At 31.6% G+C, this 27,091-nt stretch overlaps 1 protein-coding gene across 3 annotated transcripts; it reads right to left on the bottom strand.

The window, feature by feature from the left end:
• Positions 1 to 406: 406 nt before the first annotated feature.
• Positions 407 to 7,379, bottom strand: SLITRK6 (SLIT and NTRK like family member 6). Of its 3 annotated transcripts, none has more exons than XM_051983991.1 (2): positions 6,886 to 7,379; positions 407 to 4,191 (listed from the first exon to the last, which is right to left on the bottom strand). In XM_051983991.1, the coding sequence occupies exon 2, from the start codon at positions 4,165 to 4,167 to the stop codon at positions 1,642 to 1,644; it is 2,526 nt and encodes an 841-aa protein (XP_051839951.1). In that variant the 5' UTR covers positions 4,168 to 4,191; positions 6,886 to 7,379; the 3' UTR covers positions 407 to 1,641. The 3 variants fall into 3 exon arrangements, with proteins under 3 accessions (XP_051839951.1, XP_051839950.1, XP_051839949.1); XM_051983990.1 differs by having other exon boundaries at positions 6,743 to 7,379; XM_051983989.1 differs by having other exon boundaries at positions 6,865 to 7,378.
• Positions 7,380 to 27,091: the final 19,712 nt, after the last annotated feature.

Consider the following 27,091-nt stretch of genomic DNA (forward strand, 5'->3'; position numbering starts at 1 on the left):
CCTGTACCTTTACCCACTATGCATTGACCTGTATGCTTAATAGAAAATAGAAGTTGGCTGCTTCCAAGAAAAGAGCCCTGTCTGTCTCTGTTAGTAGTTAACATTGATGCATGTTTTACTGTACAAAACGCTATTGCTTGACTGATTCAACAACCAAAAGGGAGAAAATAGAAATGACCAAAATGTGTATTATATGTGAAAAGAATTTGCTGTAGGGGGGAAATTCTGGTCAGATTTTCAGTTTGGCACTGTGTCAATCATGCCCAGAAATTGAATAGCCTTTTTTGCACACTGTGAACAAGATGCTTCTGTGTACATGACAACAGACAGAAGCATCTTTTTGGACTCCTGACTTGATTGAGTTGCAGATCAGAGAGAATTTTAAAAAAGCAAATTTTAAGAAGACTTTTTTTTTCAATTTAGTTTTATTTATAGTGAGCAATTCCCTTGAAAGGCACCCAAGAATAATTATTTTTGTGAACCAAAAAATATATATACAAAACTGTACAGAATAAATAGTTTATAGAAATCTAGCTATATTTTCTTGTAAAATAAAGCTGCAGTGCTCCACATTCTAAGTCCTTTGTACAACTTACCATCAGAAGTGCCTTTTGCTACTTATTTGGGGCAAACTTGCATCTTTACAGATAAAATGAAAACAATGATCTCTACACACACCCAATTTTTGTTTTACACCTTTAAATTGATGGCTACAGTGAAATTAATTTTCTCATGAACAATCAAATCCACCAAAGAAGCCACTGCTGTGAAAGAAACCAAACTTACTTACACTAAATATATTTACAGTGGATTCTCAGTAGCTTCAAAATTGTCCAAGATTAAGGATTGAAATTGAATATGTGATCATACAACAGATTACAGCAGCATTGAAAATGAGATTGTCCAAACTTGGATATAACCCCTATGTGAAGAAAAATAAGAGATTTTGTTCCTTTCTCCTGAACTTTTAGTGTTTTTGTTTCTATTTTATTTTGGTCATCTTTTATGTTTAAGACCTTTCACAGTAGCAATGGATAAATAAATCTCACAGATTTCAGCTTTTTTTATGCCACTGGAGTTATACATAGCTAACTATATCCTTTTATATTCTATTTAGATTAATCAAATTCCAGTTTTGCTTGTTATGAGAAAAGTGCAATTATAGACAATGTTTACCCCCTGTAGTGCATATACTAAGCATTTAATCAATATGCTTTTTAATTTTAAAATTTTATGTACAAACATATCTTAAAGTGATATATTCCAATTCTTATTGAATCATTGGGAACAGAATTTCAACTTAAAATGTTTAATTCCCAAATTAAGTATGTAAGAGGATTGACCAAAAAACTAAAAAACAAAACAAAACAAAAAAAAAACCCTAGAGATCTATGATCATCTTCTTTGCATGATTAATTACATACAAGTTTTGATTTAATTTGGGGTCCGAAAATAATACGATGGCTTCTACCAGTGATCCCTGAGTTTCATTTTCTTTTTTTGCCCATACCCTTCCATCCCAGCACTACTGCTGTGCTTAAATTCTGATTTATAATACACTATTTTAAGGCACTTTTATTTACAATGTTCTGACTTTAAACAGAATCATAGCATTCCTTCCCAAACCCCCAAAGTGTAGTCTTATGTTTGCTGTTCCAGGACTTCTAAATAGTCAGGTTCAGCATGTAAGTTAGCTTTGAGCTCAAAATACTCATTTTTTGTCTTTTCCACTAACACCTTCCTTGGTCTGGAGTACATTAATGTCTCCATTAATTTTAGCTCCTCATGTGTTCCAGGATAATGCACCTCTATCTCAGGCTGGAGCTGGGCAATATTTTTTCTCAGGTACTCTGTGATCCCCAGTTGCTGAAGTTCCCGTTCTTTCTCCAAGATGTTTCTATATAAGGAACTGGCATCCTGGAAGGATAGAAATTCTGCTGTTTGATCTGTAGCTTTATACTTCACATTTGAACCCGTGAGAGGTGAATTATTTTCCCTTTCTAGAAGACTCCTCTGGAGATGTTTTGAGTCATTTCCGTCTTTGTCATTTTTCTCCTCCTCTTGTTCTAGATGTTTGGGGCTGAAAGATGGACTTCGGTAGACATGAACCATTGGGCTCACCATATGCTGCTCATACATTGATGCACTGGGCCGCTCAGTAGTATGATGTGTCATCTTATGACCATACATGCTATACTGAAGGTGCACAGGACTGCTGTCCCTCATTTGCTCATCAACTTGTTTCTTTTTGCACCTTCTCCTACGATGGAGGACAAGAACTACTATTCCTGCAGCACAGAACACAATAGTTATAAACACAATGAGCAGACCCAAAATTAAAACAGAAAGTGGAACTGCATCTGTGAGTGATCTTAAAATGGTATCAGCAGTATTGGTTGTAGTTGTAGGAGTGGTGACAATTATAAAACTAGAGTGGGTTGGTTGGGATGGACTATTAATTAGGCCTGGACATAAAAGTTCACTATTCAATGACTTTAAATCTTTTTTATCTAAATGCCCTGGGGATGTACAGAGAATGTCATCAGTAACTACATCTTTGCTTAGTTTTTGTATCCATTGCTGTAAACCTACTAAATCACAAGAGCAGTCCCAGGGATTATCCTCAAGCTCAATCTGGATCAATAAATCCAGTTCATCTAGGATGTTACTTGCAGGCAGATGTGTAAACTGGTTTGTTTTGAGGTTTATCCTGGTCAAGGGAACTCCTGAAAAAATGTGAGGTGGTAAAGCTTGTAGTAGATTGTTATTCAAATAGAGGACCTTAAGTTTTGGCATTGTATTAAAAGTTCCAGGTAATATTTCCTTTATAGCATTATATTCAAGGTACAGGTACTCAAGATTGTGGAGTCCTAGAAATAAGCCACGGTTTAATTTAGTCAAATGGTTACCATTAAGATAGAGCTTTTGTAATCTGCTAAGGTTCATGAATGACCCTTCCTCAAGAATCTCAATTCGGTTGTTCCCCAAGTGAAGCAGTTCTAAAGTGGAATATTCCACCAGGTCAGATTTCATTAGAGTTTGAATAATATTGCCTGCTAAAATAAGTTTTTTAGGATTTTGTGGAGGAGGCTTTAAATCAGATAAACTTTCGATATTTCGTTCCTGGCAATGAATTAGAAGTCCTGATGGAGAAAGGACTTTGCAGTTACAAGGAACTGGACAATAAGGTCCTGGGAGTGGAGTGGATGGCTTTGTAGCATAAGATACTAAACCGGGTACTTTGGTAGGACTTTTTGTAATAGATGTTGTCTTGGTTGATATATGACCATCATTTATAGACGAGGTCACCACTAAGTGTAATGACCCTGAAGGATCCTCATATTCTTCATGTACTGGGGGAGTAGGACAGATAGATTCCTTTTTCAGTCTACTTAAAACACTTCCTTTGACAAATGAAGGACTGTTGCAAACAACATCACCAATGATAGACTGAGGAGGCATATTTTCCAACCATGTTTTTAACTGCAATAAGTCACAATTGCAGACCCATTTATTGTCTTCCAGCTGAAGGTCCAATATCCTGCCAATGTGTTCCAAAAACCCAACATATGGCAAAGTTTGCAGTTGATTACCACGGAGGTCCAGATGAGTCAATGGGACAAAGCGAAATATATTTGGAGGAAGAAACTCAATGGCATTATCATTTAAAATTAAGACTTTTAATCTATGGAGCTTGCTAAAGGCACTTGGTTCAATCACCGTGATGAAATTGTTATCTGCTTGAAGGAATTCCAAGTTCTCTAGGCCATGGAAAGTGTCCTCTTTCAGAATTTCTAAAGAATTATGATTAATATGTAGTTGCTTCAGAAGGCCAAGGCCATTAAATGCACCAGGTTCAATATCCACAATATTATTAAATCCAAGATGTATTAAGATGGCACTGGTAAGTCCAGAAAAGTCATTGGTGTGTAGTGTAGTCAATCCATTTTTTAATAAAAATAGATGGAAGGGTCTTGATGGTGGAACATTTATTTGGGATAATGTCTTGATACCTCTTTCCTCACAGTTTATAAGCAGTAAACCATCCTTTTCCTCACATGAACATAGAGAATCACAAGATCCTCTAACTGGTAACAATGCAGGTGGAGACTGTAAAGAAGCTGAGGCAATCAAAGCTGAATATAGCAGATGAATCCAGAGCTTCATGTTGTTGTTCAATGAATTCTTATTCTGCAAAATAAAAATTGAATATCATGGAAGTTCAGTTAGGGCAGTGAAGGGCATTTTCTCTTACACATTTTCAAACTATCATTTGCTTAGTTGAACATTAAAATATTCTTTCTGTGAGAAGCTTATGAATTTACTAAAGAATATATTTCTTATTAGGAAATGAATAAGATCAGACTTTCTATTAATTCTATCACCCCAGGTTATAAAATTGATATAAAGAATTACTTTCAAAAAAACTGATATCATTTTTATATAAAATCCTCATCTTTTTTTCTTAAAGTTAACATTAATAAAATACAGATCTGAAACATACTAAAACATTTAACAGAATAAAAAAAAAAGATTCATGTATTTGATATGTTTGAGTTATATATGTTTTGGGGTTATACTGATATTTTTCTATCCTAAACATGATGAGTTATTGATTTAAAAGAAAAATAAAATGCATAGGTTTTATCTAATACAGAAAGAAAGGGGAAAAAAAATGCAAGAAAGTAAAGTTTGAAAGGAGAGCTCTTTACTTCCTAATTCTCAACTTGTGATTTAGTCATTAGAATTACTTTTTCAGTAGATTGATACATTGGCTAAATGTCAAGAGTACCTCAAATTTCTGCTAAAATCTACAGACACTTGAGGAAAAAACACTTTCAAGTCACCAAGGCAAGCAATTAGTAAAGCCATAACTTAGGGAAATGTTACCACTGATTAGCCAAAATCAGAAACATATTACTGATAAACAACTTTACATTTAGGTTTTTATGGTGCAAAGCATTATGAGATAGCATAACCTTACCAGGAACCATGTGGTAGAGCTCATACTAGGTTTTACATAAGGCACAGTAAATTAAGACGATCAAATTTCACACAGAGAGAAGTTTTTTTGATGCTCATAATGAAATCATAGGAATATTTACAATCTATTACAAAGCTTTCAAGAAGAAACACTGAACTAAAATACAACCTGTGCTGTAGGTTATTATACTAAAGGCAGATAAAACATAAGCTGCTTCTCAAATAACCTACTAGCAAATGCCAGTTGACCTCCCCAAGCATAGTTTTGAAACGGGCTAGAGGGTGCTGAATGTCATCACATAATTAACCAGCTGATGTGTTTCCTTATTAAGAGCTTAAAGACTTTTTTTACAATGACCTCTGAAACTAACTGTACTCTAACAGGAGCATTTGAGAATATGATATGAGTGATTTGGTAAACTGACAATGAAAATTAACTTAGAATAACACCACCACATATGCTATTTCATTAAAGGAGATTCAAGTATTTTAACAGAAACTTTTTTTTTAATCTATAGATTGAAGAGGTCTTGAATCAATGTAAATTCCAATCAGGCAATACTAAAGATTAATTTGATCTATTATTCTCTTTCCTGAAATGTTGTTTATAATATTATCTATCAGCTAAGATGGAAAATCTCACACCCACCCATACACAGAGAGTGGATGTTATTATAGTCACTAATTTATGGTGTTGTTTTTCCTTTTCTATTTTAATAATGACACATTCATATGAGAAATAGGACATTATAATGAAAACCACACAAAATAACTTCCACCCTAGAAACACAGCATAGGATTCAAAAATTGAATGGTAGAAATTTGATGGTAGTACAAATTATCTTTTTTAAAGTACTAGTCATTTTTAATTCTCTAGCAAATAAAGGAGAGAAAAACATTTTTTTTTCCTTCCCCAACAAATTGCTAGAGAAGCTTCTAAGTGTGAAATGTTTCTGAGACATTCAGGATCATGAGAAATATATTCAATATACTTTCAGTTTTTGTAGCAAGCAACATGTAGTTCAGTCCACAAGTTGTGATTCACTCAAAATAACAAACAATGAACTCCCCCACCCCTTTATATGCTATAGGAGGAAATATAATGAACCATTCTGTGAGGTTAAGGACTTTAGGAAAACAGGAGATAATTTCCAGATGTTCATTCCACATTTTCCTTTACATCTTAGGGAAATTATGTTCTGCAAAGTCTAAGTTAAAAAAAAAAAAAAGAGGGAGAGACTCAGAAAGATCTATGAAATCCATGTGTTTGTTTTTTTTAGGTTTTCCAGAAATAGTCAAATATGAGAAATAAGTTGTTGCTGATAAAAAAAAATTATAATGCTTAATTCATCTTAAATACCTTTCTGTTTATATCACACACAGAGACACACAAAAATGTCTCCAAGCAGGAGATTAAATAGCAAATACATTTGTTAATTTTTGCTCATACTGAAATCAAGAATACTTAGAAATATTTACAAGTAAAAAAGCCTGCATTTAGCTCACAATATCCAACTGTACTATATAATCTACCACTATCCCAACTATTCTGCACAGCCAGCTGTTTTACTAAATGTCTCCTCTTAGAATACAGGCATCTGGTACTATATTAGGAATGCCAGTGACTGAGACTAGGAAATTCAACATCACTTAAAGCAAAGTTACACACAAATGACACAACTGTAGCAAAACAATTAATTAAGAAAATTAAAAGAGCGATACAAAACTACTTGGAAACCATTTGAAACATTCACCTTACCTGTACAGCAGACACTCCTCTAGACACAGTCAGTTACAAAATGCACAGTTGGGAAAGCAATTTGAAATAATTCAGGCTTTGTTAAATAATGCAAAACACATCAAACAGATAAACAAACCCACCACTAAGTGATTTCTTCTTACATGTCACTTTTCTGCAAGTCCAGACATAGCTGCAGCATTGCAAAGTTAAAACTCCAGGTCAAGAGAGAAAATGTAGAACATTTTACTGGAAATCTTTCAGGCAGAGTGAATGCTAGACCATCCTGAAGCAGTTGCCCTTTTTCCTCAATTAAAATTCACAGCATACTTCACAGCTATGCTGACTTTTTTTTTTTTTTTTTTTTTTGCATATAGTTAACCATTTGCAAGCTTCCGAAAGCAGTAAATAAGATGTTAAACAGAGCTTGAATTGATCACTCTTGCTTTCTTAGGCTTTAGATGTAAGCTGCAGCTAGGTTCTCTTTCCTCTCTTTCTAGTCTTTCTTGTTAGCTCAGTTTGTTATTAGTCAGACTGCCAAGGGCTGGGAGGTAGGCGTAAATAAAGAGACTTCTTGGCTTTTGACTCAGCCTTTAAGCCCTTCCCCATCAGAGAGCTTTAATCTGCCAGTGTCATTTAATACAAGAGACAGCTCCACCTTGGGACTGCTCAACTCCTCCTCTTTCTGAAAATGGTCTCACCTCTTTCCCTTCTCTCCCACCCTCTTTTGCACTACTTGCATACTAAGTATAGGGTGAGTGAATTTATATGGAAAGAATTGCATACCACTTAATAAAACATTTTAATGAATGATTTTGCTAATGAAGCAGGCATCAAGGATATTTTACTATATCTTAAATTCTCTGATCTGTCACAATTCTATAAATGTGGTGTGTGTGTGTGTGTGTGTGTGTGTATGTTCTGGAATAACAACAAAAATATTTTTTCTATAATGTGATTTTTAGTTTTTCTTTGGTTTGATTTCAGGAATGAGATTTAAGCTTTCATCTCACAAAATTGTCTTTTAGATTGAAATTTAACAAACACTGCTGAGAACTGGCAGACTCTCTTTATGAACCTCAAAGCAGGTTACCCCAAGTTCTGTGGCAAAAATCAGCTTATACATTTGTTGACAATTTGACTTTTTAAAGAAATGTAACTAATTGTTGATGTATATTATCTAAGTTTGCAAACCAAAAATTAATAACCTTTATCCAGAATAAAAACAGTTATATTTTAATTTGGTTGCTTTCCAAAAATAGCTTAATATTTGTGGAGCAAGGTACCTAGCATTATTTCAGGTCTTTAAATTATGACATATTTCTAAAAACATCCCTTGGGGAATTACATATAATTGAACAATTCTATTTATAAAATCATTGGATCACAAGAGCTAAAAGAGATGCTAAAGGCCAACTAGTCCAACCCCTCCAATTTTTAGGAATATAGTTAAAATCCAGATAATTTGTCAATTGGCAAAGGTGAGGGTGGAACTAAAGGGGATGGAAAATGTTATTACTTTCCCTTAAATATTCAGTTTTCCAACTGTCTGGTTTTTTTGAGCTTTTAAGAAGTATGATAGAATATATGCTCTATATTTCATTATTCCTTTCCTTACAGATAAAGTAAAATAATAATAGAAATTGGAATCCATTAGAGGTATCTTAAAAAGGATAGCTATTGATAAAGTGATGTTATTGTTTTAATGTAAATCTAAGAATTACAAATAATGCTATAAATCTAAATATATAATCTGTACTCAATATCTAGGATTTATATCTTTAAAATATTATGACAAATTGTTATGAGCTGAAACTTTGTACTATTTTGTTTAACTCAAAGCAATGTATTTTAAAAATGACAATAGGAAAATATAAGCTTATCAATAGTGTATGGATCTGACAGTTTTCTTAAGTGAAGTCCAGTTTTGTGCTCCATATTTTTAAAATCTCTTACTAAAACTTGCTCTAAAATGTATTTTCTTTTTTTTTTAAATCAGCTTATCAGTTTCTTTAACTGTTATAAAGTTAGTCAAGCTTCACTAATAAAACCCACAACTGTCAGCATCCCTTATTTCCCAAAAGGCCTGTTTTTAAAAAAAAAATTATTGCTTTTTAACTTGGCACAAAGAACAAGAACTTTTGCATATCCAAAATGAGCAAATTATATCTGGTACTTAAAATGAAATCATATATATAAAATATAATTCAAATATTAAAACATCTTTTTAAACTAGTGCTTTAATATATCACATACCATTTTCTTTAGGGATAATTTTTTTTTAAATGGACACTATTTTCATGTTAAACAACATATAAAATTCTCAATTTGCAACATGAATGAAAAAATTAGCAAAATGTTTGAATGTCTTGTGTTATCTGCAACTTACCACAACCAGTAATTTCTGATGCCATTTTGTGGAATTCCTGGCTTACCTTCCTTTATATTCTCTCAGTCATTTAGTATATGCATATATATATATGTGTGTGTATGTGTGTGTATACATATATATATTGCTAATCACCTTATCAGTATGTCATAGTATTCAAAATGACTGATTATAATTTTGATTTAGAGGAAAAATAGATAAAAGGAATCATTGATGTAATATACTAATAAATGGTCAAAACATAGGCTAAACTGGTGATTATATTTGCTCTTTTCACTATTTCTAGCAAGCCAGAAATGAAGAGAAAAAGTTTTTTTTTTTTTTTTTAAACCTTATTACCCATTTCCATTGCTAACCAATCCTTGTTAGCGCATCACATTTTGTTTTTCATAAAGGAGTGGAAAATTTAAACAAAGAAAGAGAGGAATAACCTAGAGAAATAGAAGAAAGAAAACTGGAAGAGGATTTTACCCACTCAGCTATAGACAAGGGGAATTAAAGTCTTCTAGAGAAGATATGAACAATTACGTTTTCACTCTCAAAGTCATCAGTCATGTTTTGACTTCCTATTCTTGTCTTTGATATAAATGTAATGGCAACTCTCTGAAATTATTCTTTTCATAGTTTTGTAGAGTATCATTACTATATTTCAAACTATGATTTCCATGCTTAAAATTCTGTTTAAAATACATCATGTGATTAAAAAAAAGAGGGGAAGAATATGAGGACTAGCCCTTTTGAGTAAGAGGGTTTGGAAAGCAAAGTAATGGACAAAGAAATGGATTCTGGCACAGCTCATTGAAGGCAATCTGAGTAATTCTGACCTAAATTAAAGGCCTGAAAAAATCATATTATCAAAGATTTAGAGTGGAGAGCGACCATAAAAGTCTTATGATTGAATCCCTTTCTTTTGAAGATGAAGATATAGAACCCTATAGATTATAAACCACTTGCTCATTTAACCATTAAGTGTTAGATAATAGATCAGAGTAGAATTTAACCAACATGCCTTGAGTTCAAGAACAATGCATTCTCCAAAATATCTTGAATCCTTCCACTAATGAAAACTTGTAAATATTCATTCCATATAATGACAATTAAAACATACACACAGTTCAAGCTAAAAAACCCTGTTTCATTATTGACCACATAATGAATACCTTTCAATAATGGATAATGAGAAAATATCAGTCTTCAATTTCAGTCTCTATAAAAAAGCAATGGGCTATTAGTTTGTTTCAGTGTTCCATGTTTCAGCTGTGAAAATTACATGTCATCTCATTTTCTCCACAAATTTTCTTCAAAATAAATAAAACAGTCATCATGCTTGACTGTAAAGTTTCAGCATTTATTATGCTCCAAGTGCAATGAATACCATAGGATTGATTTCTTTGTCAAACTTATCTATTCTTGAATTAATGGTCATACTATATTTCACAAGTTGGATGGAAAATGAAAAGTTCTCTCAAGTAGTTGGTATATAGACTGAGTCTATAAGTTATATGCTATACCTTACAGGTATATTATATAAATATCTTTCTTTAGAATATAAATTCTCAGAAGACAAAGCTTGAGATTGTTACCTTTGTATAGCATCAAGCACAGTTATGCACAGGTGAAAAAATTCTTGCTCATTGAACCTATTTATGTTTATAGAATGTGAACCTCACCTAACTTAAGGGATACAAAATGTACATGCACTTTTATGTATAGAGTATGGACTAATTAAACAGAAGATATTATGAGAAATATATGTACTAAAGTGTGATACAACTGATTGATGAAATGGTAAAAGAGCAGCATCACACCCCTTACCCATTACTATAAAGAAAGCTTTTTGGAGGGAAAAAAAGGATACTATGAGATGTTTGCAAGTTAAAGAAATAGAAGCCATAGATTTTTTTTTTTTAATATTTGTTGCTGAGAACATTATTTTGAAGAATGTCAAGAAACAGTTATGTACCATTGATTTTTGTACATATCAGGGTTGGAGATCAATGACTTTCCCATGATCTATTCTTGAAGTTATCCACAATGCAGATTGAATAAGAGTTTTGTAGTATTATAGGATTATAGTATTAAAGCTTTGAGATTATACTGAGTAGTAGCTCTAGAATGAAAGAATTCAGGTAGCATAAGGACACTGAATTCATAGAGGATTATGAGTACATATTTCATATATTTAGAGAAAGTAGAAATCTTATAGGTTACTTTATCTAATGTCTTCCTTTTAACTCATGTGCAGAAAGTGACATGGTCAAGGCCACACAGGTAGTAAATGATAGAGCAAGGATATGTGTAAAAGTATTTAACTCATTCAAAACCTGAATTATTGGAAAGAAAGAGAGACAGACAGAGACAAAAACAGAGAGACAGAGAGAGAACAGAGAGAAAAAAAGAATGAGTGAAAGAGAGAAAAGAGATGTTTCGTTTAAAGTGGATGGATAGGTAAATATTTAGCACTAAATGGGAGGCAGTAAGCATGGAAATTAAAATATGTTCATTTTCCACTTTTGTCTAAGGTAGGCTCTGCAACAAAGAATCCAGTTCTCTTTTAGTGTATTTTTTTCTGTAGTAAAGCTGAAGAAAAGTATCACTATTTTCAAACAGAGAATATGGGATATATAATAAGAGAAGGTTCTTTTTTATGGAACATTGCTATTTTTAGACAATGACATATGTAGATTTTCAATTTCATTTTTCTCCATTTACAATTATTTAAAATATATTAAATTATTAACTGACAAGGTTATTTTGAAAAAAAATTCAAATATTTAAACCTAGGAAAAAAATAGTTGGAAATAGTTGCTATGTTGTGCCATGAACATTGTGAGTAGGCCATACTGAAACTTACTTTAATGTCTCTGAAATAGAAATTTCAAAAAGACAAGTATATAAAATTTTTTGATTGAAGTACACTAAGAGATTAGAAGACACTGTTATTCCATTTGCTTGTAAATCCTTTACTTGTCCTTATAAAAACTTGACCTTAATACTATGATATTTTAATGAATTTCATCAATGGATGTGGCATTCCTTCTAACAATGAATATCACAAAAATATGAGACATTCACTTTTTAAAAAATGTCTTTTTATGTGAATACCATATTTTCAAATAGCATTGGGGGAAGTTTGCTTGAACTAATTTTATATTATATTTATTTATATAATTATAAACTTACCCCTGAATTCTGCTGGTAATAAAAATAAAATGATGGTGATTATTTTCCTTTAATTTTTTCATATCAAAATTCCATAATTATTAAAGTTTTACATAATTAACATGTGAATGTTGAAGTTGCAATCCATGTTCTAAAGTAGATTAAATTCATAGTAATACACAGATAGAAATAAGGGTCTCATCTAATGGATGCTCAATCAGTTTGAAGGCCTAGTATGATGACAATGAGTTATACAATTGTGTTGAAAGGATACTGTCTTTTCACACCAGAAGAATGGATGGTTTTATCATTATTCAGTAAAATATATCATTGGGGTGACAGAGATATTTTACATAAGATTATAAAGAAAATATCTTACTTAAATATATATTAAAGATCATGACAACTTTGAGGTGAATTTAAGATATGAATTTTTAGTGGAATCATTTTTAAATTCTCAAATGAATGGATCACTAAATGGGTTCATTTTCCTCCAGAACTCTTTTTTTTTTTTTTTTTTTTTTTGCTGAGGCAATTGGGGTTAAGTGACTTGCCCAGGGTCACACAGCTAGACAGTGTCTGAGACCATTCCTCCAGAACTCTTAAAAAGATTAAACACATTTTAATTTAACCTAACAGTGTTCTGTATGTTAAAGTTGATTTGAAGCTAAAAGTGTAAAAGCAATAATTGAATATCTACTCCAAAATATTTGTGGCATCTTAGTTCCTGTTTTGTGACTTGCACTGGCCAGGCACCAACCATCTTGCATCCTTGTTCCTATCAGTAAAGAAATTTCTCTGATAAAAATTTAGTCCCGAAATAGAACATTTCCACCCCCACGCCCCATACAACACTTTAGACTATTTAAAAGATGCTTTCATTTATTTTTACTTCCATTAATCTTGCGCATCCTTTAATTAAAAAAAATATATATATATATATTTCTGATTGCCTTAAATTGCAGAGTCAACTGTAGGAGAAAGAAAAATAAAATGAATTGCCACAAGTCTAGAAATTAGATGGTGTGCTTCCTTACTTAATTATTGACTGTTTTTGCCTTACAAAAAAGTTACTTTATTTTTCTGTATCTCTACTTCTGTAGAAGATAAAATATTTTGTTATATTCAAATGGTTTAATGTAGTAGGTAAGATACATTTCCTATTAAGTTCTAAGTTCAAATTCTACCTGTGACACTTTGTAGCTGACTAACCTTGTAACTCAATCAATCTACATGTGCCTCAAGCAGTTCTCTAGGATTTATCCACTAAGACAGATGTGTTAAAAATATACATTGAAAGGAATAGTTTCTACACTGGCATTCTCTATGCTTAAAGAATGGTAGAACTGTGCACTATTCATTCATATATAGATACCCACACAATAATGTTCTGGGTATATACTCCCAAAAATATATATGAAGAGTTAAAAATTAAATCAATCTTCAAGATATTTCCAAAAGCTTGACCTTATCCTGGAGCAAAAAGGAAAAAGAAAAGAAAAATTGACAAGCTTGATTAATTGGAATTCTGATATTTTGACATTAGATAGGCATTACTACTGACTCAAATCATAATTTCAAAAATAATCTAATCTATTTGAATCATTACACACACACACACACATACACACATATACATAAACATATATATATGTATATATATATATATATATATGTCAGTATACATATATACAGATAATATGTATTTACCTACCTATATACCACTTATATATGTATAAGTGCAAGCATGTTTGCACAGACATAATAGCAGATTTTTAATATTTTAATACCAGGCTAACTTCTCTCTGCCAATGTGTACATGTTTGTAATCAATGTACTTGTACTCTGGAAATGCAAACTCATTTCAATATCAGGAAAAAATAATTACAGAAGAAAAGATTTACTTTTCCTTCATTTTCTATTGTGTATTGAATAGGAATATTATTTTCCACAGATAGCAAATGGATTTTCATAACACACAGACATGTTTGTTGAGGAAAAGAAGCAATAGGTTAATTGATAAGTCATAAGCTGTGATTCAAATTGTAAAATTATTTGTTTTAATTATTAATCAGCTAAGGAATTAATAACAAAAGGCAGTTGCTGAAATATTATAGTCAGCACTGGTGTACTAATGGTAACCATAAGTTGAAATATTCTTAGTGACACATTTCAGTGAATAATGTTGGCATTTTTGTTGAGAGAAAACTTGCTGAAGAAATCTAAATGTAAAATAAGTAATATTAAAATTTTTATATTAAACTTTTAAAAGTCTTCAGAAACTTAGAGTATGAACTTTTGGGATTATGAATAATTCATTTATATTCCTATAATAGTATATTGCTTCAGAACTCAACTATCTTCAATAAATAAAAAAAAGTATGCTTCATTTATATACATAGAAATTGCCCAAGGCTAGAAATAAATCTCTACATTTGTGCTTAACTGAACTTTTGATGATGTTATTGTTCTACTGATTTTTTTTTTTCTAAACAGCTACTTTTGCGGGGGGGGGTGGTGTGCTGGCTTTTAATGCTTGAGACATGGACCGAAATATGTACAGAAAAATATGCTTCTTCTATAAATTTAAGAATATTTTCAGAGAGAACAATTTAGAGTAGCACAGAAGCAAAAATAAAGCCAAGGTCTATTGATTGGGGGAATGGGTAAGCATGCTGTAGTAATTACAGCACACAAAATGTCATTGAAATATAAGAAATAAATATGATCTTTACAGAGAAGCATCAAAAGATTTTATGAACTGATGCAAAATGAAAAAGAATTTGAACCAGGAAAAACAATAAAATTTAACAAAATAAACGGAAATACCATCAAAAAACAGAATTGTACCTGGCAAAATTATTATCTGCAAGATTGGCTCTAAAAAAGGTGTAAGTTAAGATACTTTCCCATGTTTCTTTGAAGAGATACAAAACTAGTGATGTGCTACATTACATTTAAAATCACTTTTGACATATTGATTAATTTTTCAGATTTCGTTTGTTATTCTTTGGTATAAATGGCAGCTTTCTGGAAGGAATTGGAAATTGGAAGGGAACTATATTTGGAACTGTGGGTGATATGAAAACCAAATATCAGAATTGTTCTTCTCACAATCAAAAAATATCTTGGGATAATCTAAAGAATCTATGTGTCTTGAGTTTAACTAAAGAATACAAAATTGCTCATATCATGTCCAAAAAGCTGGTCCTTTTACCATTAGGATACAATAAAAGATTGCTTTTAATTTTTATGTCTTCCAATACAATTCAAGAAGTATTTTTCTATCATATGCCTGGTAGGTTAAATAAGATTTCAAATAACACAACATGACCCATCAAGAAGTTAACAGTTTAATGGAGGAGCACAATATATATAGAAATAAGGGCATATATAGCACATATACAAGATAAATACTAGTGTGAGAAAACAAAATACAAAATATTCTTATAGCATGTAAAGAGATTAGGATTTATTCAGTCAATACAATCCTTTCCCCCCTATAGACAAAAATCTCATGAAAATTCAAACTTCTATCCACTTAAGGTTTATAAATTATTTCCTTCTGTAAACTCCTGCAATATTGGTAGTATGAATACTATTGTCTTCTTTTAGAAATAAAAAGACAAATTCTAAGTGTGAAGAAACTTATTCTTCACTATAGAGTAGCGCAATTCAGAAATAGAATCTGATCTCAGAATTTAAAATACTTTCAGTGGTCTCCTTTTAGAAAAATTAAATGCATATGAATATCACATTAAACACATCAAAATAAGGGGAAAAACACAGTGACCAAAGAAATAAAATTCCCTTTTTAGAGACAGTTGGTGACATAGTGTATTTAGTTGGATCTGGAGTCTTGAAGATGAGTTCCAATATTGTTTCAGATACTTACCAGCTAAATGATTCATGAAAAGTAACTTAGCCTCTGTTTTCCTCTGTTTCCTCAGATGTAAATTGGAGATAATTATAGCTTATGACTAAAAGGATTTTCATAAAAATCAAATGAGATAATGTTTGTAAAATTATTTAGTATAGTACTTAGTTCATAGTAGGTGCTACATAAAGATTTATTTTCCTTTACTTACCCCTACTATATGTGTCTTAGCACCAGAATTAAGTCATAAAATGAGTCATGGATTATTTCTTCATACATAGTGACTGAGTAATAAAGAAAGTGCCAAAAGAATTTCATTACTTATAACCTTTGTCAAGTGATGAATGAAAATTAAACACAAAATAACATTTCCTAATAGACAAGTGACAGGTCAAAATAATTGTTTGATAAAAATAAATTTGTGAAATCTTAGCTTGAAACAACAAAAATAATAGTCTATTTCATAGAAACACTTTTCAGTAGCAAGGGTCATGTTAGTCACTACAATTTGGAAGAAAAGAGGAAAAATAAATTTATAATGTAAAACCAACCCCCAAAATTTGTGTGCCAGCAATAAAATTTCAGAGCATTCTGAAATTCTAATTATACTGCTTGCTGACAAATTTATTCTTTTCCTTTTCATTTACCACCCTCTAGTGGTTTCAAAGAAGTATTTACTTCTTAATTTGAAAATAATAAAAATGTTGACATCTGGTGCAAGCAAGCTTAATTATGAGATTTTGGAGTGTCATGTTTATTGCTCTCATTTGAATTGACAAATAAGCTGGGATGAGATGTAAAAGAAATAAACAATGATTCCAAACTCTGAATATGATCAGTAATAACAGTAATATTGACAAGTCTCCATTTTTTCTTTTTTGAATTCACTTTTGAATTAATTATTTCCACTAGAAAATTATTGACATTCATAAGGGCTCCAAGATTAAATCTGACTAAGAGATATAAGTTCTATTTGTTCCTGTTCAAATATATGCAATGAGAATTGGTACATGGTCAAATTTCTAATGTGGTGCAATTAAAAATTCATATAAATGCCTAATGAGATATTTGTTTATATCAGATTACTGAAATTGCTAATCATTTTCTGATTTCTTTAGTAAGACTCTGATACCTAAAAAAAACACCTATGAGTACTGATAAATGTGCTTGCTTAACATCTCAAAGATATATTGAGAATGTTTATGTAAGCATTTAGATTATTCATAATAAAAACATAAAAGAAAAATGGGAAGGAATTTCTGGTGATTTTCTATAGCACACCACATTGTCTAGCTCCTCTCATTTCTTCCATCTTGATTTGTGTTTCTGTTTTAAAAAATAGTTTTATTGATTTCATTAAAAATGCCTTCATAATTAACACATATATGTATACATGTATACATATATATGTATATGTAAGTGTGTGTATGTGTGTATGTGTATGAGAGAGAGAGAGAGAGAGAGAGAGAAAGAGAGAGAGGGACAGAAGTGATTGTGTGTGTAAATTGTGTAACTCTGGGCAAACAACCTTTAAACTCCAGGAATTCTAATTTAATTGCTGTTGTGAGAGACTCTAACATCTAATGCAGATTTCACCCACTTCCCCCACTTCACCCTTCTCCCCTCCCCCACAAAGGAGCTTAAAATAGTCTCTATCCTGGCTATGGGAGAGTTGTTTATGATCTGTACCAGTTGAAGGGAATGCTCACATACATGAAATCATTAATCCTTGAGCTATTGAGGTTATTAAAAGTAAAAATTTAACTATAACCACCCTAAACAGATAACTTTAAATTATATTTATAGGAACCTTAAAATGAAGATAAATATAGCAAAAAAAAAATAAATAAAAGAAATTGTCAATTCTTCAGGCATTGAATTTCACTGAAATAAATGCCTATAAATATATTTTTTTCATTCCACTTCTAGACCTTGTCCCAAAAAATTCACTGAGAAATATTGTAATTTTTTGATAGGAAACTACTCCCAGTACCCCAACCCCAAAATCTAACTTGTAGGGTTTTCTTCTTCTTCTTCTTCTTCTTCTTCTTCTTCTTCTTCTTCTTCTTCTTCTTCTTCTTCTTCTTCTTCTTCTTCTTCTTCTTCTTCTTCTTCTTCTTCTTCTTCATCTTCATCTTCTTCCTTCTCCTCCTTCTCCTCCTCCTCCTCCTTCTCCTCCTCTTCTTCTTTTCTCCTCCTCCTCTTACTTCCTTCTTCTTCTTCTTTCTTCTTCTTCATTTATTTGTTTGTTTTATTTTTGATTCAGATAGGACAAGGATGCAAAATGTATAGCTGGAGGCATGAGAAGATAGACAATTAAAAATTAATACACAAGGAAATCAGATAGCCCAGAAATGCTGTTTCTGCATTACTGGCCCCAACAAAGAAAATGATGACTTCCTTTTTATCAAAGTCAGAATACTACTCAGAGATAGGATCTAGGGGAAGTTGGACAGATAACATAGGAAAAGAAAAATCAATAAAGGGGGACTTCAAAAGAAATGATTTTAGCAAAAAGGAAATTAGATTGGATTGGGTACGGAACACTGGGTAAATACCTTTGAGGAAAAATATTCTTAAGTCTAAACAATTATATAAAAGGTTAAATACTATGGGATTAATGTCAAGGGTCAAGCAAAAATAACTGATGTAACACAGGAGAATAGCTGACCTCAATAGATTATCTCGAATTTTCTATTTTCTTTTCCTTAATAATCCTAACTGGACTCCTACTAATTTCCTGAGAAACTTGCCAAATACTGACTGCCTGAATGATTTAATCAGAAAATTACTCAAAAGGTTCTATGAGTCTAAGATTTTACTAGATTCATATTAGGAATTTGACTGTGTGTATATCTGGTTTGAGATAGTCCTCTGACACAGATGGATCCCTTGTGGGAGGAAATAAGTTTCGCTTATTAACTCTTGCTTTTTACAGTTGGATTCTCATTATCACTCTTCCAGGGTAGGCATAATTGTCACTAAATTAAGTCATTTTTCAAATACCAAGTTTATTTAAAAGGGAAAGGTCCATGGGGCAGCCAGAGATGAATAAGGAAAACATTTTTTTCATAAGTCCAGATGTTGGGAATAACATAAAACAATAGGAGTCAATGTAAAGTTTTATTGCAAGCAATAGGAAAGAGGAATAAAAGAAGAAAGGAAAAGGACATTTGGCATACAACTCAGGCATAGGTACCAACAGAGAATATAACATATAAGGAGCATGTAATTTTAGGGAGCACAGAGATATGAGTTCATTCATTAGAAGAAATAGTTTTCTATTGGCAATGGGTGTTTCTGCTGAGGGGGGAGTATGCTCCAAAATGCTCTTTTGAAAATGTGGGTCTTATACTATTACTTTGGCTTACTACTTTGAGGTTGGCCAAATCGTGTATTAATGGTCAGGACAAAATAATGTTTGGGTTTTTTTTTTGGGAGGAAAAAAAAAAAACAAGCTGATGAGAGAAAAATATTTGGGAGACATAGCCGTGCCAATCTTAAAAAAAAGTTATTGCTAGTATTTTTCCATGAGTATATTCGAAAAGCAGATAGCCTCTCTTAAGAGGAGACTGTCATGTTGGTTTCAACATCATGTAAGATTAGAACAATAGTTTCCCTGAGTAGATTCTATAAGTTATAGCTGTCCTTAAGGGGAAACTGTCATGATGGAGCACCATCAGTTCCAATTTTATAAAAGTACCAATTTAAATTAAACAATTTCAGACAAATTCAGATGAGAATTATAGCGTAACTTTTATTTATCTGCTTATTTCCATTTTGCTTCTGTCCTTGCCTCCCACCCCATTAGACTGTATGATCCTTGAGGCTAGAAAGTACCCTTTTTATTTGTTTCTGTTTTTGCCTTTCTTTATAATTCCAGTGTTTACCATATAGTAAAACATTATTAAATTCTTGTTGACTAAATGATTAATTGAAAGACTGATTGACTTTTAAGAAATTTATAGTAAAGTATGAATTACTTGACAGGTCAAACCTGCAATAGATAGAATGGATAAGCATTAAGGATGTAGAAGAATAAAGGAATTTAAAATGAGTAATACAAGGAAAATGAAGAAAGTTGTTGAGACTAGTCTTCCTTCAGCAACCTGCCATTGATAAACAAGTGATATTCTGTCTCTTAAGAGGAATTTCTTCAGACTTGAGTGATATTGAACAGAGATATTTATTTATCTGCATACTTGTTTTCAGATTTCTGAATTAGGAGATAGATGGGATACTGGGATTATGAGTAGCTTTTACTGGCTTATGGGATAGACATTGTAGTACCCCCAGTTTCTTGCACTGAATCAATATGAAATATACCAGCTAACAGTATAGACACAGACATAATGCATCTCCTCTTGAATATTTGCCCTGAATTTTGAAGAGACCTGAAAACCCTGAAAATAACATTCGGGAGCATCTCAGTGAGGATGGGAATACTGAAATCCTGGGGTCTTGTCTACCTTTTACTGAAGCTTTGATGTCAGAAGATATCTGAAGAAGATTAGGGGGAATAAGAAAACATTCAAGGATATAACAATTGCAACATTAAAAAAATATTGTCCTTGTTTAGATTAATGTTTTATAGATAGGTATGATATATCTATAGTATATAGAATGGATAAGAATAGCAATCACTAGAATTTATATAGGATTTTAAGTTTTATAAAGTTTTTTTTTATGTAACTCTTTATTCCCACCACACTGTGATATAGGTATTATTATTTTCCCAATTTTATAGATGAAGTAACTAAAGCACAGAGATAAGTGACTTCTCCAGGATTATGGGGCTAGTAAGTATCTAAATCAAGAGTTGAAATGATTTCTTTCTGAAATCAAATCTTACACTTTATGGCCTGGGCCACATAACTGATAAGGAGTAGGCTTCTGAGTACAGGGTTTCTGGGTTTTAGTTTTGCCTTTGACATATAGTACCTATCTAAATAAGTCACTAAAACTCTCAGGACACCTACCCAACTTTCTACAACTTTAAATTGCACATTTATTATGGATCAACACTGGGAGAAGTTTCCTTTCCAGTTATGCTTTATGCCAATGGAATAACACATTAGGATTAAAAAAGCAATGGGTGGGGAGAAAATTAAATCATTGACCAAAAAAAAGGCAAGAAAATATAAGGAAAGAGACCTTAATTCAAGGAGTGGTAAATAAGCTATTCACTTGATTGGATAATCCAGGTTGAGTAGAAAATGCTAGTCAACTATCATTTATTAAGCACCAGGCATTTTTGCTAAGTACTGGGGATACAAAGAATAAGGTGATAAAATGAGGAAAGTCTACACTGGAGGAATTCACAGTCTTTTTGCTTAAACCACATGAAAAAAATTATGTAAAGTCAAAAATATAAACAATAAATTGGAGATAGTTTTAGGAGGAAGCTACTCAGTTAAAAGGAAGACAGAGAAAAACTTCTTAAAGAAATGGGGAACGTTACCTGAGATCTGAAGGAAGCTAGAAAAGATAGGAGATGAAGATGAAAAGAGAGAATGTCTCAGGTATGAAGAAAAGCATGTTAGAAGATGGTGTGGTATATGGGAAGAACAACTAACTTGATTGTAGAATAAATTAAAGAATGATAGATATAAGACTGAAAAGGTAGCAAGATTAGGAAGGAGTTTTAAAGGCATTGCACTTTAAATGTGATCCTAAAGGTAATGGGGCACTATTAGAATTTATTAACTGAGGAGTTGGAATGATATAATTAGACTTGCATTCTAGAAAGATCAGCTCTTAGAGAGCAGATTGGAGTGAAGAAAGACTTGAATCAAGTATCTCCCAGCAAGTATGCTATTGAATTTTTATGAGAAAAAATATTCTATGATTTTAAAAAGGCATATGAAAATCTAGAAAGTCATCAGTGTATATTGAAAAGAGAGATAGACTTGAAATTCAAAGATTTCAATTCTGCCACATAAAAGCTGAGGAACTGTGAGTAAATTACTGTCCTTTGACACTTCTGAGTATTTTATCATCTATGGAATGTATTTTACTTGCATAAAAATGTTGTAGCTTATCATATTAGTGGTGAAAACTAAAATGTAAGAAACTGCATACTTCTTCCATATTGATATTAAAGTTTGCTGTTTGAATTATGAAACTAGACTTACAGCAAGTTTTCCTGTCTCAGCTTTCTCTTCCATCTATACCAATTGCTCATTAAAACTGCCAACCAACAAGCAGGGATTAAACACTTAACAATGTACCCAGTGATAAATACCATAAATATGTATTTGTGGGAAAAAAGTATGAATTCAAATAAAAATACACATACATTTGTATGTGATATAATAAAGCATAACACAAAATGGTATAAATTGATGTGATATAATATGGCATAACACATATGTATATATATATATACATTAGGCAATTGAACTTAATGATTTTCATGTTTGTTTAAAAACTCTACAAATTCTATGAAAAATTATCTACTAAGGTTTAGAGAAGTTGGGATCAATATCAAATGAAAGAGATAAAATTGTGCCTCCTTTGAAATACTATAAAACATTAAAATAATACATTGTTACAAAAAATCAATTTTAATATCATTAGCAATTAAAAATAGAATAAGATAAGCAATTTAAATTTACTTTATTTATGAATATGAATTCAAGTAGATATAAAATAGTTTTAATATTTTACAGCATTTTATAAGAATTGTAAGATCGCATAAGAATTTAAAAAGCAATACATACATAAATATGCATATTTACATAAATCACTAGTGGCAGGTTTCATTTTTGCAAGAACATACCTTTTTATATAAGAAAATTTCAATAGTATTGTATCCCTTGCAAAACATGTTTATTTAAAAAGAAAAGAGATTTCAGCTAAAAGCTTAAAGAAAGATTAGAAACTAAGCAAAAACCTTTTCTTAAAGCATAAATAATTCAATCTCCCAAAAAATGTGAACTGAGACAATATTCAGTTTGTAGTTCAATATCACCCTCTGCTGGTAGCCAATATGTAGTGTTTCATGAAATAGCTAGTTTTTTAATACTAGACTATATTTAAGTTCTAAAAACATAACAAATTAATTTGGGTGTTTCCCCTTCCTCATTATGTCTTTCTTTTTCTCAAAGGTATTTGAAAAAAATTCAAGTTATTTTAAATGATGATTTTAGTAAATATATACTCAGAAACATTTTTTCATATGTGCTAAAACCATGTTTATTATAATTAAACAAACTCATGATAGTTTATTATAGATAAATGTAATTAATAATTCACTTTTAACTGGCATATAATAGGTGTTTATTAAATATTTTCTGATTATTTTGTTGATGGATTATACAATTCTGAGTAATTTCTGTCCTCAAAGATCCCAATACATAGATTTGAAAACAAAGGTATCAATCAGGTAATAACTTTTCTCCCACCAATCATCATCCTAATATCATGCCACTATTCTTCAGCTGCCATTTCACTCTATTTCCACAGACTTTTTCTCCCATTGGCACATTTTTCTCTGAATTTTGGGAAAAGGCCTAAAACAGCAATATTAATTCTGAAATTTAGCTACAATAATACTCATATAAGTTCTGTATTCTTCCTTTCCCATTACCCTTTTTAGTTACTATTTTATGTGGTTGCCTTTATTTATTAGAATATAAACTCTTGAGGGCAAGAACTACTTTTTTAACTTCTATTTTTAATGAGGATGTAATATCATTCAATACTTAATATATATTAATATATTCTTGTTGATCTGCCATGGTATCCTTGTAAAAGAAGAACACTTTCCTAACAATTATTACAGATATATCTTTTCCAAAATAGAAAGGAAAAATGGAGAAATTATCTTTGGGGCTGCTTCAACTTCCTAGTCTCAGGAAACAGGGCACCATCATGCTATAGTGAATGGAAATTAGGAAGTTGAATATTCCCAATCTTATTTTCAGCAAACAGTAAAGAATGTCTTACTACCTTTCCTTTTGAGAGATAAGTCATATATTAGGTATATTCTACTTTTTCTCTTCCATAGTGTGGCTATTTACTATAGTGTGGATGGTTACTAATGAGTTATATGATTTTTCATTTGGACAGGATTTTGCTGCTAAATGGAGGAATTAAAATGGAAATAACTGATCCACATGTTTCTTGTTCAGTTGTTTTCAATTGTGTCTAATTCTTTGCGATTCCACTTAGGATTTTCTTAGCAAAATACTCTTTCTCCATTTCATTTTGCAAATGAGAAAACTAAGGCAAACAGGGTTAAATGACTTGCCCAGGGGCACATCGGGAATAAGTATCTGAGGCCAGATACGGAGGCCAGGAAGCTAAGTCATCCCAACATTTTCATTTAAAATAACTATCGATAACATAAAATATTTGGGAATCTATCTGCCAAAGGAAAATCAGGAAGTATATGAGCAAAACTACAAAACACTTTCCACACAAAGTCAGATCTAAATAATTGGAAAAATAAAAAGTGCTCTTGCATAGGTCAAGCAAATATAAGAAAGATGACAATACTACCTAAACAAATTTATTTATTTAGTGCTATACCAATCAGACTTCCAAGAAACTATTTTAATGACCTAGGAAAAAAAACAACAAAATTCATCTGGAAGAACAAAAGATCAAAACTTTCAAGGGAACTAATAAAAAAAAAAAAATCAAGTGAAGGTGGCCTGGCTGTACCAGATCTAAAACTATGTTATAAAGCAGCAGTCACCAATAACATTTGGTATTGGCTAAGAAATAGACTAGTTAATCAGTGGAATAGGTTAGGTTCATAGGACAAAATAGTCAATAACGATAGCAATCTAGTGTTTGACAAATCCAAAGACCCCGAATTTTGGGATAAGAATCCACTATTTGACAAAACCTACTGGGAATATTGAAAACTAGTATGGCAGAAACTAGGCATTGACCCACACTTAACACTGTATATCAAGATAAGATCAAAATGGATTCATGATTTAGGTGTAAAGAATGAGATTATAAATAAATTAAAAGAACATAAGATAGTTTACCTCTCAGACTTGTGGAGGAGAAAGGAATTTGTGACCAAAGAAGAACTAGAGATCGTTATTGATCACACAATAGAAAATTTTGATTATATCAAGTTAAAAACCTTTTGTACAAACAAAACTAATGCAGACATTACTATAAGGGAAGCGATAAATTGGGAAAACATTTTTATAGTTAAAGGTTCTGATAAAGGCCTCATTTCCAAAATATATAGAGAATTGACTCTAATTTATAAGAAATCAAGCCATTATCCAGTTGATAAATGGTGAAAGAATATGAACAGACAATTTTTGGATGGAGAAATTGAAACTCTTTCTAGTAATATAAAAGGGTGTTCCAAATCACTACTGATCAGAGAAATGAACATTAAAACAACTCTGAGATAGGACTACACACCTGTTAGATTGGCTAAGATGACAGGAAAAGATAACACAGAATGTTGGAGGGGATGTGGTAAAACTGGGACTCTGATACATTGTTGGTGGAACTGTGAACACATCCAGCCATTCTGGAGAGCAATTTGGAACTATACTCAAAAAGTTATCAAACTGTGCATACCCTTTGATCCAGAAGTGTCACTACTGGGCTTATATCCCAAAGAGATCTTAAAGGAGGCAAAGGGAACCACATGTGCAAAAATGTTTGTGGCAGCCCTTTTTGTAGTGGCAAGAAACTGGAAAGTTAATGGATGTCCATCAATTGGAGAATGGATGAATAAATTATGGTTTATAAATGTTATGGAATATTATTGTTCTTTAAGAAATGAGTAGCAGGATGGATACAGATAAGCTTTGAGAGACTTATATGAACTGATGCTAAGTGAAATGAGGAGAACCAGAAGATCAGTATACACTTCAACAATACTAGGAGAATCAATTCTGATGGGAATGGCTATCTTTGTCAATGAGCAGATCTAATTCAGTTTCACTTTATCAGTGATGAACAGAACCAGCCACATCCAGCAAAAGAATACTGGGAAATGAGTGTAAACCACAACATAGCATTTGCATTATTTCTGTTGTTGTTTGCTTGCATTTTTGTATTTGTTTTCAGGGTATTTTTACCTTTCTAAATCTGATTTTTCTGGTACAACAAGATAACTATATAAATACGTACACATGTATTTTATTTAACATATACTTTAATATGTTTAATATGTATGGGACTGCCTGCCATCCAGGGGAGGGGGTGGAGGAAAGGAGGGAAAAGTTGGAAGGTCAATGTTGAAAAATTAGCCGTGCATATATTTTGTCAATAAAAAGCTATAATTCAAAAAAAAAAAAAAAAGAATGTTTAAAGGGAACAAAAAAAAAGATCCAATGAGGAATAAGACAAGGAGACAGCAATGTGAGCAAAAAGCTTGAAAGGAAATAGTATTTTGGTGACAATGATCAACTTTATCAAACTTGTAATAGAGATTATATAGAGGAAGAAACAAACATTTGTACAATACCAATTATGTGCTGGTTGCTATAGTAAATAATTTACAAATATTTTGATTTTCACAACAACCCTGTGAAGTACTGTTATCATTTCACAACAGAGGAAACTGAAACACATAGGTTAAGTGACTTGCCTAGAGTCACATAACTAGTAGCTGAAACTGTATTTGAACTTGGATCTTCATAGCTCTAGATCTAGCTCTATCCACTTAATATCTAGCTATCTAAAAAGTTGAAGATTTTCAAATTTCAGAACTTCAAATATTTCTTTACTTCCTGATTTATCAATTAATTCCTGTATACCTATGAAGAAGTTTTGTATAATTTTCTAATTGAAGCATGAAGAAGAGGCAGAACAAGAATAACAAGAACAAAAATAAAAAACAAGAAAAAAATTACCAGAACAAGAACAAAAAGAACAAGAAGGAGAAGATATGAAAAGAAAGTCAACCATAGAAAAAAGGAATTTGCAGATTCTTAAAGAAGAAAATGTCTCC

Source organism: Antechinus flavipes, chromosome 3 (genome assembly GCF_016432865.1).
Source record: "Antechinus flavipes isolate AdamAnt ecotype Samford, QLD, Australia chromosome 3, AdamAnt_v2, whole genome shotgun sequence".
NCBI lineage: Eukaryota > Metazoa > Chordata > Mammalia > Dasyuromorphia > Dasyuridae > Antechinus > Antechinus flavipes.

Coding starts and splice junctions, on each gene's coding strand:
- SLITRK6 (XM_051983991.1), bottom strand. CDS start 4,167: ATGAAGCTCTGGATTCATCTGCTATATTCAGCTTTGATTGCCTCAGCT.